A 17707-nucleotide genomic window follows, 5' to 3' on the forward strand; every position below is an offset into this window, starting at 1 on the left:
GCTGCAGAGCTGGCTGAAAAAGTAAGTTAACTCTACACCTGGAAGTAAAAAAGCAGGATTCCCCCCCCCCCCCGTTGCTTTCTCTTTTTCAGTTCTATAAAATGGTTTCTGCCTACTGACTTGCTCATTCTATACGACCAGAGATAGGGTTTATTATATTGACTTTTGTGCATTATGTCCATCACTCAGCTTTCCCTCTCCGGAACTTGTTGAGACCACGAAAAACCTATGCATTTTATGTAGTGCTGCACAAAGATCTGCTCATGCAATAGGACTTCTTCTGCCCACCATATGCCCCAGAATCTGCCCCAGAGGGTTCTTCCAAGCCCCCTCCCCAGTGGGGGACCCAGTAAGCACTGTACGCTCCTAATCCTCAATAAAACTATCACTGAAGAACTTCTGATGTTTGTTTGATTTATTGCAACTCTGCACGTGAATGTGACTCCATTCTACTCTGCTATTTTCACCCATGCCCTGCTGTGCTGTTTTCAGGCAAGGAACCAGGAGGTGACTGTTTTTTCTCACTAGCCCTGTCAGCCGTTGCCATTCTAAGAGAACGAGGGAGGTGTCCATAGTGAGTTCAGGCACCTCTTTTTCTGGAAAAATAGCACTGAGCATAGTGAAATATAACTCAATAGCATTTCTGCAGTTTTCCTCACATAACTGGAGGGAACAACCATGCAGGAAAACTGAAACGTACCAAGCAGCCCAAGGCACTTATGTTTGGTTGTATCTCTGCCATTCTCATACAGTGCTCTTGGTAAAAAAAAATAACCTGTAACTGGAAAAAATGGGATTCTTTATTCTAATGGTTCTGATCCCTTTAGCATTTCCTCACAGATATGAATAACTGTGAATATCCATTTTGCAATATATTGATATAATACAATATTCCTTTGTTCTTCTTTCAACAGACAAAGACTGCAATTGAAAATCTTCGGGATAAACACCAAAAAAGGCCAGGAAATATATTAAGAGCTATTTCAGAACGATTTGATAAGCATTATAAAGCTGACTAGTCCATATAAAGCAGTTGTAATGTTTATGATCATGCATCTGTAATAGAAAACTTTAATTATTATGTAATTAAAGCTAAGTTAAGATACACAGAATTGTGCTGGATTGTATATTAATTATTGTGAAGGGTCATTAGCTCATTAGCTCAGCCCCTGGTGTACATGCTGAAGGGCCTAAGGGCCTTCTTGACCTATCCTGCAAAACTCACAGAATCCCCCATTTGGAGTTTTACACTGGTAGCACCAGAATCAAAGAGTGTAACGGGAAGGTGAGTGTTTAATTGAACCTCGAAATAATGCTATATCTGAAAGAGTAATGTCTACAAATCTTCTGTATCAAAACAGTGACACTTCTTTTATGTTTATAAAAGGCTGTTCCAAGATCTGAGCCCTGTAAAGCCTCTCCTCCTTCCGGAGGGGAGGGATTGCGAGTGGGAGACGATTCCCGTGTCACGCAGGGGGCATTCTGCCCCCTGCACTCTCATCATCGCTGGTGCGCCACGCCTCCCAGTTGGGCACCCAATCAGGGGCCACCGCAGGGGTATGGTTTAGCCGCTCAAATGCGGCCACGCCAGCTCTCCCCACCATTGCGCTTCAGATTTTCCACGAGTCAAGTGTTCCTGCTCATCATCGTCTTGTTTGAGCCAAGCACGTGGAAGAGTTACAAAGTCGGAAGTTCCTGTTCCGATTCTGGAGTTGTGAGGTTTGGAGGAAGGGGTCCAGTGATTTTACCTGCATTTGTACTCTTATTTCGCCTTAGTAATTTTTGTGGGGCATCTGGAGGGTTCCTGGCTGTTGTTTTGCTTTAGTTAGAGTGAGGTCTCGGGTGGCTGCGGGTCGCTCCAGCACTGCCGACAGCACTGTTCTCCCAGCCTCCTCACCAATCCGGCGAGCCTCTTGGGCTCGGGTGGCGGTTAGGCATTGAAATGTGTTGTTGGTGTATGGAAGGGCAAGGTGTGGCCATCGCCTACCCCTTCGCTTATAAGTATTCCGTTAAAGGAATCGGGTGGTCGTGGATCCTGTCCGATGCCCTGTGTGGTGGGGGGCCATGGCATGACCCTCAGTAACATCAGGGGAGAGCTTATAGTTGTATTTGCATCAACAGGCTCCCCCTACTGGTGGTTAACCCCTCATCAGACTCACCCCTCTCCGAGTGGGTGGAGTCAAATTTGCTGTGGTTCAATGCCTAAGCCAATACCTTCTCACATGCTGTAATCAATAAAGTTGTGGCCTTTTCTTAACCTAATATACTGTGTCCACGTGTCTTCATTACCCAAGCGGGGATCGGGTCCTCAAATCACAACACAGTAATAGATTGGCTTCTTGCAGCCAATCAGAAGCCACAATTTGGTTTTCAAACATTTTGGGAAGTTGAACGGACATCCGGAACAGATTCCATTCAACTTCTAAGATATGACTGTAAATTTAAATCATGAAGGCACCCTCAGTCAAACCACTGGCACCTCTTAGACAATGCAATTGTCCAAGCTGAAGATTGCCATGATGTGCTCATTACCAGAGCTATGATGAGTGCCGACGACTGCTGGACAGATCACTGATTAATACAGTCCGCAATGGCTATCAAGATTATACCTCAACGCAGGCTTCCAGGAAGGAAACCAAGGCACAAAATAAACACTGAAGCCCTTCAAGATCCCATTAAGTGGGATTGCTTCCAAAGTACTCTTTTTTAAAAAAAAATCATTTAATCATTTTTTCTTTTTCTTTTTTTAAAATAATTTTTATTGAATGATTTTATGTTTCAAAAAACAATACAGCCATACTACCACAAAATATAATTAAGAAATAAAAATTACATACATCGATATTTAGTTTGTTATTTGTTATTTACCGTCTTATTTCCTCCCAAACATTGCATACAACAACACATATGTGCAGACACCCACACCCGCACAGAAAATGATAATAATGAAAGTAAATATTTTTTCCCTTTTTATCTTCCAAAATCTTTTCTTCAACTTTGACTTCCTGTCAAGTCCCTTTGCATATGTTTTATCTTACATTTGAATGTACACAAAACAACAAACCTTTCTATATAATTTTTCCAATACATTCTGAAAACATAATAAATCCTTAATTGTAGTCCACTTCCTTTTATTTCCTTTGTCACTCGAATGCTAGCACGGAGTCAATACTATTATTGTATTTTTGAACATATTTTTTATAAACATCCCATTTTTTCGCTAATTTTTGCTTTGAGTTTCCTCTGAGTTTACTAGTCAGTTGAGCCGTCTCCACCAATTCCTGTAATTTGATTTGCCAATCTGTTATTTTTGGAGCCTCGTGATCTTTCCATCCCTTGGCTACAAGTATACGAGCCGCTGCGGTTGCTTACAAAAATACCTCTCTTAAATTTTTTGGGATCTCTTTATCTAAAATACTTAATAGAAATGTCTCCGGTTTTGGGGTAAAAGTTATCCCCATCATCTTTTTTAATTCATCATATATTTTTCCCCAAAAAAATCTTAATCTTTCCACACGTCCACCACATGTGGATCATGTCACCGTTATTTCCTCCACATCTCCAACAAGCATTCGCCAAATTATTATACATTCTTGATAATCTGGAAGGAGTGAGGTACCACCTATGAGCCATTTTCATCATGTTCTCTCTTATATTATAGCTGGCTGTAAATTTCAAATTTACCTTCCATAAATTTTCCTAATCTTTTAGCATAATTGGACGGCCACATCTTGGGCCCACTTTTTCATTGAAGCCTTAACCTCCTCATCCATTACTTCATAGTCTAAAAGAAATCTATACATTTTTGCGATTATTTTAGTTTTACTATTCAGTAATTCTCTTTCAAATCTTGAAGGCTCCTTTTCAAAACCTATCTGCTTATCCTGTCTGAACATTTCATTCACCTGGAAGTAATCTAGCCAACTAGAAAAGTGATCTTTTATTTTCTCATAATTTATCAATATTAGTTGACCCTCCGCCTCCCTTAATATTGTGTTATACGTTATCCAGTTCTCTTTGATGTTGTTGGTTTTTTTTAACAGTGATTGCTTCTAATGGAGAGTTCTATCTTGGGGTTTTCAGTTCCAAATATCTTTTGTATTTTTCCCACACCTTATATATAGCATTTCTTATTATATGATTTGAAAAACTCTGATGCGCCTTTATTTCCCCATAATTAAGATAGCCATGCCATCCAAAACGTGTGTCATGACCTTCTAGATCTAAAGTATCCCAATTTTTAAATAAACACCAATCTTTCAACCAGAGAAGACATGAGGCTTCATAATATAGCTTCAAATCTGGTAACCCGAAGCCACCTCTTTCTACAGTATCTATTAATATCTTATGCTTTATTCTTGGTCTTTTACCCTTCCACAAAAGTTTAGAGATTTATTTTTGCCACTTGTCAATACTGCTGGTCTTTCCTATAATTGGAATCGTTTGGAATAAAAAGAGTAGCTTCGGTAAGACTATCATTTTAATTACCGAAATACGGCCCAGGAATGATAAGTTTAGGCTTGTCCATGTCTCCAACTGTCTTTTGATATCTTTCCAACAATTAATATAATTATCTTCATACAAGTTAATATTCTTTGGTGTTATCCATAATCCTAAATACTTGATTTTGGGGTAGATTTTAATATGTATTATTTTTTCTAATTCTGCTTTTTCATCCGGCGACAAATTTTTAACTAATAGTTTTGTCTTGTTTAAATTCAGCTTAAACCCCACAACTTTACCGTAGGCATATATTATTTCCAATGCCTTTGTTAAACTCTGTTTTGGTTGCTCCGTAGTTATAATTAGATCGTCAGCAAATGCCCTCATTTTGTAACTTCTATTTCCCAGAATAATCCCTTTTATTTCTTTTTCCTCCCTAATTCGTTTACATAAAACTTCCAATGTTAGTTTGAAAATTAAGGGGGGTAGTGGGCAACCTTGTCTGAGCCCTTTACTGATTTCACACTCCTGTGATAAATTGCCATTTATTATAATTTTAGCTTTTTGTTTTGAATATATTGCTTCAATCCCTTTTATATGCTGTATACCAAAGTATTCTAGAGTCAAATGTGAGGCAATTTGCTGACAGCTATAGCTTGGCCAAAATTGGGTCATGCTGTTAACAGGACAAGGATCCCAAGCATACCAGGAAATCTATCACAGAATGGCTGGAAAAGTACAGAATCAATGACCTAGTCAAAGTCCAGACCTCAGCCCAATTGAAATGCTGCACAAGACCTTGAGATAGATGTGCATAAACAGATGCCAGCTGTTAAGTTGGGGGCAAACATATCAGACGACACAGCGATTCTTCCAAAGCAGCTCTATTTGTAAGCTGGAACAGAACGGAACTGAGGAGCTCAGTGAGCCTGCTTATATAGAGCTCCAGAACACTGAACATCACTTTCGATCCTTCATTTGCATACAAACTATCCAATCACTGAACGTCACTTTCAATCCTTCATTTGCATAACTATCTACAGTATCTCCCTGTTGGCCCAGGGTGAGAACTTCAGTACAGTGGTGCCTCGCAAGACGAAATTAATTCGTTCCGTGAGTTTTTTCGTCTAGCGAATTTTTCGTCTTGTGAAGCACGGTGTCGGAAAAGTTTTGGAAAAGCTTCAAAAATCACCAAAAACCTCAAAAAAGGCTACCACACCACGTTCTGTGAGTTGCTCCTCGAAGTCAAGTCACAACTGCATTAACGGTGTTAAGAAAAAGGAAACAAACTTGCAAGACGTTTTCGTCTTGCGAAGCAAGCCCATAGGGAAATTCGTCTTGCGAAGCAGCTCAAAAACCGCAAAACCCTTTCATCTAGCGAGTTTTTAGTCTTGCGAGGCATTCGTCTTGCAGGGCACCACTGTACATAACACCAGCAAACTTTAATGAACTGAAGCGATGTGAGACTGATAAAGTCCTACAGAAAATGATAGCTTCTTATTGTTGCTAAATGTGGTTCTTATTATTAAAAGCTATTTAATAATAAGATGTACTTAGTTTTTCACACATGGCTTTTCCATATTGTCTTTATTTCTGTTAGTAAATGGCACGGTGTAATGTGTCATGTGTTGCTGTTCATCTGAGGTGTGTGTGTGTGTGTGTGTGTGTGTGTGTGTGTGTAATCACATTTTTAAATGTGGAATTGTTCCCAATGTAGTAAACATTCATACAGATTTGTTTTGGGATGCCTCATAGGAATCATAGAATAATAGAGTTGGAGTGAACCACAAGGGTCATCTATGCCAACCCGCTTGAAGCTGAATCACTCCTTTTTGAGAGCAGATGCGCCTCATGCCTTCCTCCACAGACATCCTATTGGGAGAAAGTCTGCTAATGGCTGCTATATGTTGCAGTGTTCTGGATGCTAGGTTGTCATCCACACAGATCAAGACTTTCTCTGTTGTGATCCCAGAACAAATGGTATTTCTCCTCTGCTGGAATATTCTTTCCTTGCTTACTTTTGGGTGCAGGTGAAAACATTTTTGCCTAGTCTTTGAGTAAGCTAAAACCGTGACACTCTTTCAATCTCCTTTAAGCATTTATATGACTTATAATTCTCATATCTTCAAGCCATTCTCTGAATCACTTTATACAAAGTGAGAAAAGGGTTTCCCAGACAGATGCACCCTTGACCATGTCCTAAGTAGCCACAGGGTTTCATCCTTATGACTCAAACTTGGTTTTAGTAATGTATTTCTGATTTATGCTTCAACATCTAAAGCAACATCACACTCTGGGAAGCAATGAGAACATAAGATGGATCCTGTTGATCAAGCCAAAGCTCTCTGTATTCCATCATCCGGTTTCTCGCAGTGTCCATCCAAATTAGCAGCCATCATCACATCCCGCGCTGGCAGATTCCATGGTTTGTGTCCAGAGTTTATGTTTCAGAGTTACCTGGTGGTTTACCATGCTCTGGAAAATGGCACCATCAAAGTCTCACTGCACGATGATATACTCATTACATTCGTTGCATACTCACTACACGTTTAAATCCAACCCCCTTCTCTTGCCACAATCCATGAAACTACCGTATTTTTCGCTCTATAGGACACACTTTTTCACCTCCAAAAATGAAGGGGAAATTTGTGTGCATCCTATGGAGCGAATGCAGGGTCCAGTATGGTTTCACCAGGTGCCTGGTGGCACCAGAGGGATATTGCCTGACAACAAACCCTAACTATTGGATCATTTTGCCCCATCTTTTTGTGCCTGCCAAGCAGCTGTGTCATGCTTATGATAATGTTTTATTCTCTTGTTAGTTGTGCTGTTTTAAATGTGCATTTTATATTTGACTTCACTTAGCAGTGGTTTTTTAAAAAATGTTTAAGTGGGTTTTTTTGTTACCTTTGTTTGTGGAGTATGTATTCTGTAATTGACCTCCTTTGTAATTTTTTCTTTTGAAATCTTTGGGATAATTTAGTTTTTTTATTATCCTAGTTAATTATGTTGCTTTGACTGTATACTGTACATTTGACTTTCTTCAGATTGTTTTATTGATGTCTTAATGTGCTTTAAACCACTTTGAGATTTTTCTTAAAATATAAAGAGGTATAGAAATTAAATAAATAAATAATAATTCAAAATAAGGAAAAGGAATCCAGTTTCCCAGCATTTGAGAGACTTTCCACCTCTATGGAGACACGTCCCTTTCTTCTGTGGTTGAAAGAGACTCTGACAGGTGTGCCATCTGTATGAAGAAACCAAGCAATGTGAAAAAGAGAGAAGGCCTAGGGAGCCCGCTGCTCGAAGTTGTGGCCTTCAGTAATCTAACAGAAAGTATGGACACAGACCTACAAAAGCATTCATATTGCACAAAAGGTAAAGGACCTCTGGATGGTTAAGTCCAGTCAAAGGCTGGGGTTGCAGCGCTCATCTCACTTTTCAGGCCAAGGGAGCTGGCGTTTGTCCACAAACAGCTTTCCCGGTCATGTGGCCAGCATGACTAAACCGCTGTAGGGGTGCAAATATCCAGAGTGTGGGGGTCAGGTGGGATTGCTATGAGGAATTATGAAATATGGAGCAAGCCATTGTGTCCGCGATGAAAGCATTGCATTGACTCAGTTTAATTCATTGACAATAATTTCTGATCGAATCCCACAAGCCTCTGCATCTCTGCTTTCTCTACACCTGACAGGCACGTATAAGCATTCTAAAACACAGGCCAGTTGCTGCACCAGGCATCCTCAGTACATAAAGAATAGGTTACTTTTTGTAGTTTAATCTTTAGATCTTAAGGGCCAGGAAGAGGGTTCACAAGATGGCAAATATTGCCATCCTTCCAGGAGATGGTAAATACTACCCATCCTTCCTCTCCTGTTTATTGCTGTTTATGACCTCCGGAGTTTCCTAAAAGCATTCCTCTAGTCCTGTTTTATTTACTCTCAGAAATAGTAGTCCTGTTTTATAATACTCTCAGAGTAGTCTTTGTAGTTAACAGGATTTCTTCTGATCTGACTTTGTCCCATGTGGGTTTTTTTGAAATGCTCAGAGGAAATCTGATTGGTTCTTTCAAACACTGTGTAAAAAGTTCTTTTGTGAATAAGACGACCTGGGCCGAGGAGTGGACAGGAATTATTATACACACCCCTCCCAGAGTCTTGCTGGTCGTCTTATGTGCATTCTATTAATCAGAGTCCAATCTTTCCTTTGCTTTGGGAACGCTACAACCGCATCTGGTGCAACGGGACACCGTGATGAGTGCCAGAGTGCATGGAAGCACTGCTTACCTTCCTGCCACAGTGGTACTATTTATCTACTTGCACTGGTGTGTTTTCGAACTGCTATGTTGGTAGAAGCTGGGACAGAGCAATGGCAGCTCACCCCGTTGTGTGGATTCGAACCACTGACCTTCAGATCAGCAAGCCGAAGAGGTTCAGTAGTTTAGACTACACAACAATATATTGGCAAGACGTGTTTATCAGAGCTCCGCATATTCCCTTTCAATTACATGACGGAGGTTTGCTTTGCTGGCTTCTGTCCCCCCCCCCCCTTTGCTCTTCTTAAAATTCCTCTTATCAAAGGCAAGGTTGTTTTATTTACGTGTTCCGGCAACCCCAGGAATTTGCACTATAGAAGTTAGCGTCGTAAATTAGTTTCAACTTCTTTTTTCCTGTCGGCTATATCTTCACATTTTTAAAGCTTATTTAACTTCAAAACTTTTTAATCTCCTAAAATCCTTAAAAATTCCTTTGATCCCCATATTTTATTTTATTTTTTAAAAAAAAATCTTTATTAAGTTTTCAAAAGGTTACAAATAACAGAACAAATAAGAAAAAATAGAAAAGAAAAAAATAAGAAAACCAAAAGAAAACACAAAAAACAACAAAGAAAATTTCCACCTTTTAACACTCTTTTTCAGTAACTTCTTTTCAGGACTTCCCCTCGTCTCCCCTTATTGTATTCCAGCTCCAGTTCTTTATTCAAGCAAGTTTTTCCCTTAATGTCTTAAACATAGTTTATTAAAATCACTTAACCTTAATTTAATTAAAATAATTTTTTGTAGTAGTTTTAAACTTTAATTCGTTATTATACCTTAGCAGTTTTTAAAATATATACCTTAACCCTATATGGAGAGAAGAAACAGAGGTGTAAGAATAAAATTAAAAAAGATACCTTTCCTAAGGTTGCCACTATTTCCCCTCCACGGATTTCCCATTCTTATAATAAAAAAGCCTATAATTTTTACGCTGCAAAGACGAAAAGCAAAACCCCCTTTGGACTTCTAGATCCCACCCTTCTCTCCCCGGTTTCAATCCCTAACCAAAGTCCAATTAGTCCATCTTTCTAGCCTGGTGATCTTACGTCCGAGGCTCGCCAATCTCTCTCAATCCCTTTCAGCCGGTTTCTTCGAAAGTCTCTCATACTAAACACCCAGGATCGAAGAAGTATCTTCCCCATGCTGACCATGGTTCTTCCAACGAGGCCTACTTGTTTAAAGGTGGTGCTCCAACTCTGTTTCTTAAGTCTGTATATCCCAAATAGTCCAACTTTCACCTTGGTCAATTTAAGATTCTTCTTGGCAGGTCTCCAGCTCTCTTTTTTCTTCTGTGACGTTTCAGCCATCCCTTCTTTCAGCTCCTCCTGTTTGGCAGATGTCTTTTCCTCCTCAATCTTTGGTTCTTTTTCTTGTCCAGCTGCCTGTGTTTTGAATATCGAGCCCCTTTCCAATTCAATAGGTATATTTTCAGTTAACTTCGGGTTTGAAGGGCTCATAGACAAAACATGGCCTTTCTCATTCATCTCTCGCAACTTTCCCACGAGAAAGATCAAATTTTTCAGGCCAGCACGTATTTCCTGTATTCCCTGTTTTAGCTCCATTCTTGTAATGTCCAAGAATCCCCTCTAGAGGGATTCTGGTTACTTAGTGTTCTTTTCCCTTCCGATCCAAAAGTCAGATTTATTTGTATCAATCTTTCTTAGCTTTCAATATTTTGTAGCAATATAACCGGTTAGAGTTTCAGCTTTCAGTTTTTCCAACTTTGACAGCTAGTTTGACAGCTGTCAAAAGTTCCTGTAGATCCTCAGCGGGCTCTTTACACGGGTTACTCCCGGGCTTGAGAAAAGTGGTACTTAATCCAAACAAAGTAAACTCTAGTCCTCCAGCACATTAACTTAGTCCTTTAAATCCGTGGAATTTTTATCCTTATCCAATCACGACAATTCTTCCCGCAACCTTAGTTGACAGGTCCTTGCTTTGAACTGTTTACAATAGGGGGGGCGGACTTCCTTTTTTTTTCACCTCCCCCACTCGTGCCAAATCCAAATTTGTAATCCAATTTTCAAATTACTCACGGGTTGTTGTTCTTGCTTTTAAGTCTAAATTTGATAGGAAGAAGTCAGCGCTATCCGACAAATGGCATGCGGCTTCGCTCGGCAGGGGAAGCGGAGGACTCACAGCACCACGCCGCTCCCCGGCACCTGTTCCGTAGCCTTTAAAAATGCTCCTTCACGAGTCGGGAGGGCACTTACGGTGCCCGCCCAGTCACCATGTCCACGGGCTCCGTGCCCGTGGTTTTTGAGGGTCCCCGTGTCGCTGGCACGGCAAGACCCAGCCCCCTGCTAAGCCGATTCCCTCCGGAGCTCGGAGGGAATCCGCCATTAGCCGGTCGCGCCAACCCGGAAGTCCCTGATCCCCATATTTTAAACAAACTGAAAGAGAGGGGAAATTGCTGTTGCCAAAGAGACTATGTTGAAAGAACGCCCCATTCTTTCCTACTGCAGGTTTATCATTGAAGGGGATTTTAGAGCACCTACAGAAGTCAATGATGTAACTTTGTACACCCATTACAATCAGATTCTCAAACCAGATATATACAGTACTTAGCCAGAGGTACCTCCCATCTGTCTAAAGATCATAGATTTAATAATTCAGGGCTTTGTTTAGCTCAATTTGTAAAGCGGAGGGGCTTGCTAATATTAAATGAAATGATAGAGGAAGATTGGCCCAGGGAATATACCCACTTTACATATATGGAGGCTTGTCATGGAGTTTGAGTTGGGCCTTAATATGGAAAGCGGTCATTTACCTCTAACAACGGTACACATAAGCCCAGTATTTAACAATTCTACCCCCAAAACTCAAAGCGCCAAAATTCTGACAGGCTTTTTACATACAAAAGGTGGCAATCACATACCATCAGCACTGTTTAAAGCTAATCCCCTAGCACAGTTATTGTATGGGCTCAGATTTGGACAGACCCTCACCTTGGATCTACAGAAGCTGTTCAACCTAAGTTCCTAAGGCAATTTTTTTCTGTTCCATCCTGTGTTCCAAACGCTTCATTGCGCTAGGCTCCCCTCAGTTGAATTACAGATTTGGTGTAGGACATTTAATTATTGGCTTTGCCTAAATTTAAACCCCACTGGTCTACTACCCTTAGTATTGCAAGATTGTCATGAGAGTGCTTGGACTATAATTGTCAAACAAAAGCTTTATTTTTCTGGTTTATCATCACAACAGTTATTAACACTGGGCTTCAGTAAAGTAAATAATTAAATTAGACAGCACCTAATTGAACGAAAGAATAATTTGGCCACAATAAGGCAATTTTGTCCATGGTATGATTATTTTCTACCTAGTCATTTTGACACTTGGGCACCCTATTTGCAAAATTTAACAATTCCAAAATACAGACATGCTTTCACTTTAACAAGCTTGAATAAACTGCCTTCAGCTGTACTTGAGGGTCAATTTCAGAAAATTCCACTGGAAAAACAATGATGTCCATGTGGAGATGGCACTATTGAGTCAGTGGCTCATGAGCTTCTGGTTGCACTATTTATAAAGATTTGAGGAGTGAGGGTATTACCCCTCTACTATTGTCCATGCTGGGTTGCTCGACCATTGCTACTGTGTCCTTTCTTCCAGCGGATCAAGATGACCAGGTGGCAGCAAAATCTGCAAGGTTTTTAGTGGGGGCAATTAGAATAAGATCTATTATTTGATTATTTGATTACTGATGTGAACCTCCAAAATGTATTTTGTATAGTTAAGTTTTTACCTCTATCTTCAGTACATTTTATTTTATTGTATTCCAATGGCTAGTGGTTGAGGGGCGCTGCATCATCACTCCAAATATCACCAGGGAATGATCTATCTCAGACAATGGGCTCAGCACAAACCCCATTATCGATGGATTTCTGCCTTCCCACTCCCTTGCAGAAACCTGAACCAGGGTATGCCTTATTTACTGAGACAGTCTCATGGTTGCCACAGAAGCCATGATTCCTGAGCTGCCCCAGGACCTATAGGTTTTATGATCAAGAGCCATGAGTTACCATATTTTTTCGCTCTATAGGGCGCACCTAGTTTTTAGGGGCGGAAATAAAGGGGGGGATTTCCGCTGGCTGTCTTGGCTTCCTCTTTAGCCATGCGCAATCTCTCCAGGGAGAGGTTGCGAGCGGCTTCGTTTTTAGCCACGGGGCTGGGGAAGCCCGAGCTTCCCCCGACCCCAGCCCCCAGAACAGGTCCAGGAGAGGCGGCGAGATTGCGCGCAACCTCTCCGCCGCTTCCAGAGCTTGCGGGGCTGGGGACGGGGACTTCCCCTGACCCCAGCCCCCAGAACAGGCTATCCACAAGCCTTCAGAGCCCGGCGGGAACTCCTGCCGGGCTCTGAAGGCTTGCGGATAGCTGCCTGAAGCCCGGGAGCGCAGCGGCAGTTGGCACTGCGCTCCCCGGGCTTCAGGCGGCAAGCTGCCATCCGCAAGCCTTCGGAGTGCTCCGAAGGCTTGCGGATAGCTGCCTGAAGCCTGGAGAGCGAGAGGGGTCGGTGCGCACTGACCCCTCTCACTCTCCAGGCTTCAGTGAAATCCTGCATTCGCTCCATAGGACGCACACAAATTTCCCCTTCATATTTGGAGGGGGAAAAGTGTGTCCTATAGAGCGAAAAATACGGTACTTCCCTCCCTTGGGACAGTGAATTCTCAAACTTATTGTGAAAGTGGGCAGAGAGGGAGAGATTTCTTGGCAGCGATGGGAGACTGAGAATTGGAGGGATTGTTCTGTGGTATTTTGGCAGAGGATAAAGGTGTAGTGTAACTTTTGATTTGATTTGAAATGTATTGTTGTGAATAGATTGTAGACTTCCGGTTTTTGCCGCCATGGTGAACAATGGTTCTCACCATAGCGGACCAATTAAGGATAATTTGAGAGTAATTATCATTGCAAACACACACACCCCAGGTTGTGGGGGGAGCGCCCTCACTTGCCGATCACCCAGCAGCTGCCTCCCGCTCCTATGGAATGCACTGTGTGCATTGGAAACTCTCCAATGTGGTTCACCCATCACAGAGATTCTTCTGTTTTTTAAGATATATACGAATTCAGGATTAAGAAACAGGCAAGTTCTGGAAGAAAGGGACAGGTTAACCTGCTGCTGAATGAATCAGCCATCGAGTGCCAAGGTCTCGAACTGGAGAAGATTTTAATCATAATTGGATTGGTATGTGGTGGAGAGAGGCCTTCGTTTTCTCTTTATATATTCACCATGCTGTTTTATAATGTGGCATCTCTTCACCAAAGCAAAAAATTAGTTACTAATGGATTGCAATTATTAATGGACTGCAAGAGGGAATCAACCAGAACTTTATAATGCTTATGGATTAATGAAAAGAATGGAACTGTGTGGAACATATTGGGATGTTCTGTGGCAATACCCTCCCACGGAGGATTATAACTTTGATTAATTATGGTGTTGATGAGATATCAGCTTGTTATCAGATGGAAAATTATATAAAGAAAATGCTGAAGGTCTGCCCAGTTTAATGGCCAGATGCCAGACCACTTTCGGTTCTGAGAAAAGCAAGGTGGTCAAAGGTCACTACGCAGCAAAACTGAGTCCTTGGAGCAGGGGGGAAATGCTGGAAAGGATTGATTGCAACAAGAAAGGAAGGTTGAACATTTTTTAAAAAAACATTCCACACAGAAAGTTATCTGATATAAACTCCTCTTGCAAATTAAAGGATATGGAACAGTTAAATACGAATGAAAGTCAATACACCAGTGGCTGTTAAAAGGATCAACACAGGAACTGTATTATTTGGGCTAAACTGGACTGGAGCAGCAAAAAGGAATCAACATCTCCTAAAAATCTCCTAAAATCAGAACATGGGAAGTCAACCAAAATGTTTAATTTGAAATCTGCCAATTGGCTTTTTAAATTGGATTATGATTTGGTGTTGTATTAATGTGGTCTATATTGGATTGTTATTAATGAAAAATTTATAAAAAATATTATATTAAAAAATGAAATGTATTGTTGTGGACTTCTGCAGGCTATGGTGGACCATGGGGATTGCTCGCCCTGAGTGACCCGATTGCTCCAAATAGGCAGGAAGGGAGCTTGGGCAAAGCACCTTCTCTAAAAAGGAAGACTGAAATTAGCAGAGCTCCAACCGGGGCTTTTGTTTAACCAATAAATCTTAAATAATTAACTGCTGGAGTCGTCTTGTGGGGGGGGGGAGACCCAAGCCTTACATTCTTTATCCTCCATTTCTACTAATATTTTATAAAGGTAAAGGTAAAGGGACCCCTGACCATGAGGTCCAGTCATGACTGACTCTGGGGTTGCAGCGTTCATCTCGCTTTATTAGCCGAGGGAGCCAGCGTACAGCTTCCGGGTCATGTGGCCAGCATGACTAAGCCACTTCTGGAGAACCAGAGCAGTGCACAGAAACGCCATTTACCTTCCCTCCGGAGCGGTACCTATTTATCTACTTGCACTTTGTCGTGCTTTCGAACTGCTAGGTTGGCAGAAGCAGGAACCGAGCAACAGGAGCTCACCCACGTTGCAGGGATTCGAACCGCCAACCTTCTGATCAGCAAGTCCTAGGCTATGTGGTTTGACCCACAGCGCCACCCGAGTCCCTTAGTGAAATATTTTATAAATTTCACTGATTTCCCCTTTTATAACTGTATTTTCTTCTTTATCTCCTCTTTTTATAGAGCAGTCTCTATCCTTCTCCATTATCTGTTCACAGACCAGAAATGCTGCAACACATGGCTCTCGACTATAAAACCTCTAGGTCCTGGTCTCCATGGCAACCATGAGACCATCTCAGTAAAAGGCCTTAGTAAAAGGCCCAACACATAAGACAGAACATACCCTAGTTCAGGTCTCTCCAAGGGAGTGGGAAGGCAGAAATCCATTAGTAGGGAAGTTTGTGCTGCGCCCATTGTCTGAGATGGATAATTCGATAGTGAAATTCGAAGTGATGATGCAGTGCCCTTCTATAAGGCTGGGGGATCCATTAAGGTGGTCTGTTCCCAGAGACTTATGGTATCTGGTGGATTCCTGAATACTCAGGAATTTTCAAGTTGGCATGCTCACCACTTCTGTCAAAGTCTTGCTATAGAATTGGGAATTAAGGTAGGCACTTGACAGGTTGGTTCTCAAGTGTTGGTTCTCAAGTGTTGGTTACCAGTCCTCGGCGGTCTGGCAGAGTTTCCAAGCACCCAACTTATTTAAAGGACTATGTTGTTGGACATGTATCACTGTTGGTCTAAGTATGTGAAATGTAACCGATATGCTTTTGTGCATAATTGAACCATTACGTGTAGTGCTGTATATAAGGAAACCATTACGATTGTAACTAACGCCTTATCTCAGTGGGGAGGGGTGTTATGTACTGAAGTTCTCACCCTGGGCCAGCAGGGGGATACTGTAGATAGTTATGCAAATGAAGGATCGAAAGTGACGTTCAGTGACTGGATAGTTTGTATGCAAATGAAGGATCGAAAGTGACGTTCAGTGATTGGATAGTTTTAGAAAGTTGCTACAGTTACGTTGTTATAAGCAGGCTGACTGAGCTCTTCAGTTCAGTTCTGTTCTGGCCTCTGAATAAACAAGAGCTGTTTGAAGAATTGCTGCGTCGTCTGGTATGTTCGCCCACAACTTAACACTTTTGATTTTTTCACAGGTCCACTAAACATGTATGTGTCCCCTCTGTTTTACCACACCTCCAGCACAGATTTGTTTTTGTCTTATACATTTTAGCTATTTTGGTAGGTGTTAAGTACCATCTATAAAGCATCTTGATTAGGTTTCCCCTCAATACTTCACAGGCTGTAAATTTCCAGTTCTTTCTCCATAGTTCTTCCCATGCTGTTAAGTTAATGGTTTTCCCAATATCTAAAGCACACTTGATCATTACCTCCTTGACTTGTTCGTCTTTGACCTCCAACTTCAATAATGTATCATACATATTACCTTGGTTGTTTTTTTATAATAACACTTTTTCTAATAATGAAGGTTCGTTTGAGAAACCATTTTTCTTATCTGTCCTGAACACTTCATGGAATTGATGGTATTGGATCCAACCCATAAGGTATTATTTAATTTCCTCATAATCTTTAATTACCAATTTATTGTCTTTTTCTGAATCAGATTTTTATATGTGGCCCATTCTAATTCCTTATCTTTCTTTTTAATTGTAATTGCTTCTACCTTTAATCCTTAGTCAATAACTGGTGTTATGTTACACAATATGTTATTCTGAAATATGAATCCTAATACAGGTGTGACTCCATACATTAGATCACTAAGCACTCTTTTTCACAATGCTTGGTTTCTTCATGCAGATGAAGAAACCATAAAACCTGTAGGTCATGCGTCAGCTCAGACTTCATGGCCTCTGTGGCAACCATGAGACCATCTCAGTAAATTAAAGGCCCAATATGAGATAGAACATACCCTAGTTCAGGTCTCTCCAAGGGAGTGGGAAGATAGAAATTCATTGGTAAGAAGGTTTGTGCTGAGCCCATTGTCTGAGATGGATAATTTGAAAGTTGAAGTGATGATGCAGTGCCCCTCTATAAGGCTGGGGGATCCATTAAGGTGGTCTTTTCCCAGAGACTTATGGTATCTGGTGGATTCCTGAATACTCTCAGGAATTTTCAAGTTGGCATGCTCACCACTTCTGTCGAAGTCTCGCTATAGAATCGTGAAATAAGGTAGGCACTTGACAGGTTGGCTCTCAAGTGTCATCCTCAACACTCTCAAGTGCCTTCCTCAACACTGAAGCAAACAGGGCTCCCTCATATTCTCAGGAGTGTCATGCAATGAAGTAGGACAGTGCCTGGAAGGGACTCAACAGGTTGCAAGGCAACAACTCTCTCTGGAAAGCCTGTGGTTTTTATCTGCCTTTTAGAAGCCATGGGTATTTGTTCTTAATGAGTCTATGACTGAATCGCAAACAGAGTGTT

At 41.2% G+C, this 17707-nt stretch overlaps 1 protein-coding gene across 1 annotated transcript in view; it reads left to right on the top strand.

The window, feature by feature from the left end:
* LOC308593624 (DGAT1/2-independent enzyme synthesizing storage lipids-like) overlaps window positions 1–1399 on the top strand; it is an 8233-nt gene extending 6834 nt beyond the window's left edge. Inside the window, exons 4-5 of the mRNA XM_081206074.1 lie at window positions 2–21; window positions 915–1399. Coding sequence (XP_081062200.1) covers window positions 2–21; window positions 915–1019 — 125 coding nt within the window. The 3' untranslated portion in view covers window positions 1020–1399. The remainder of the gene's footprint in view (window position 1; window positions 22–914) is intronic.
* Window positions 1400–17707: the final 16308 nt, after the last annotated feature.

The sequence above is a fragment of the Podarcis bocagei genome (genome assembly GCF_964188305.1).
Source record: "Podarcis bocagei genome assembly, chromosome: 8".
In the NCBI taxonomy this organism is placed as follows: domain Eukaryota; kingdom Metazoa; phylum Chordata; class Lepidosauria; order Squamata; family Lacertidae; genus Podarcis; species Podarcis bocagei.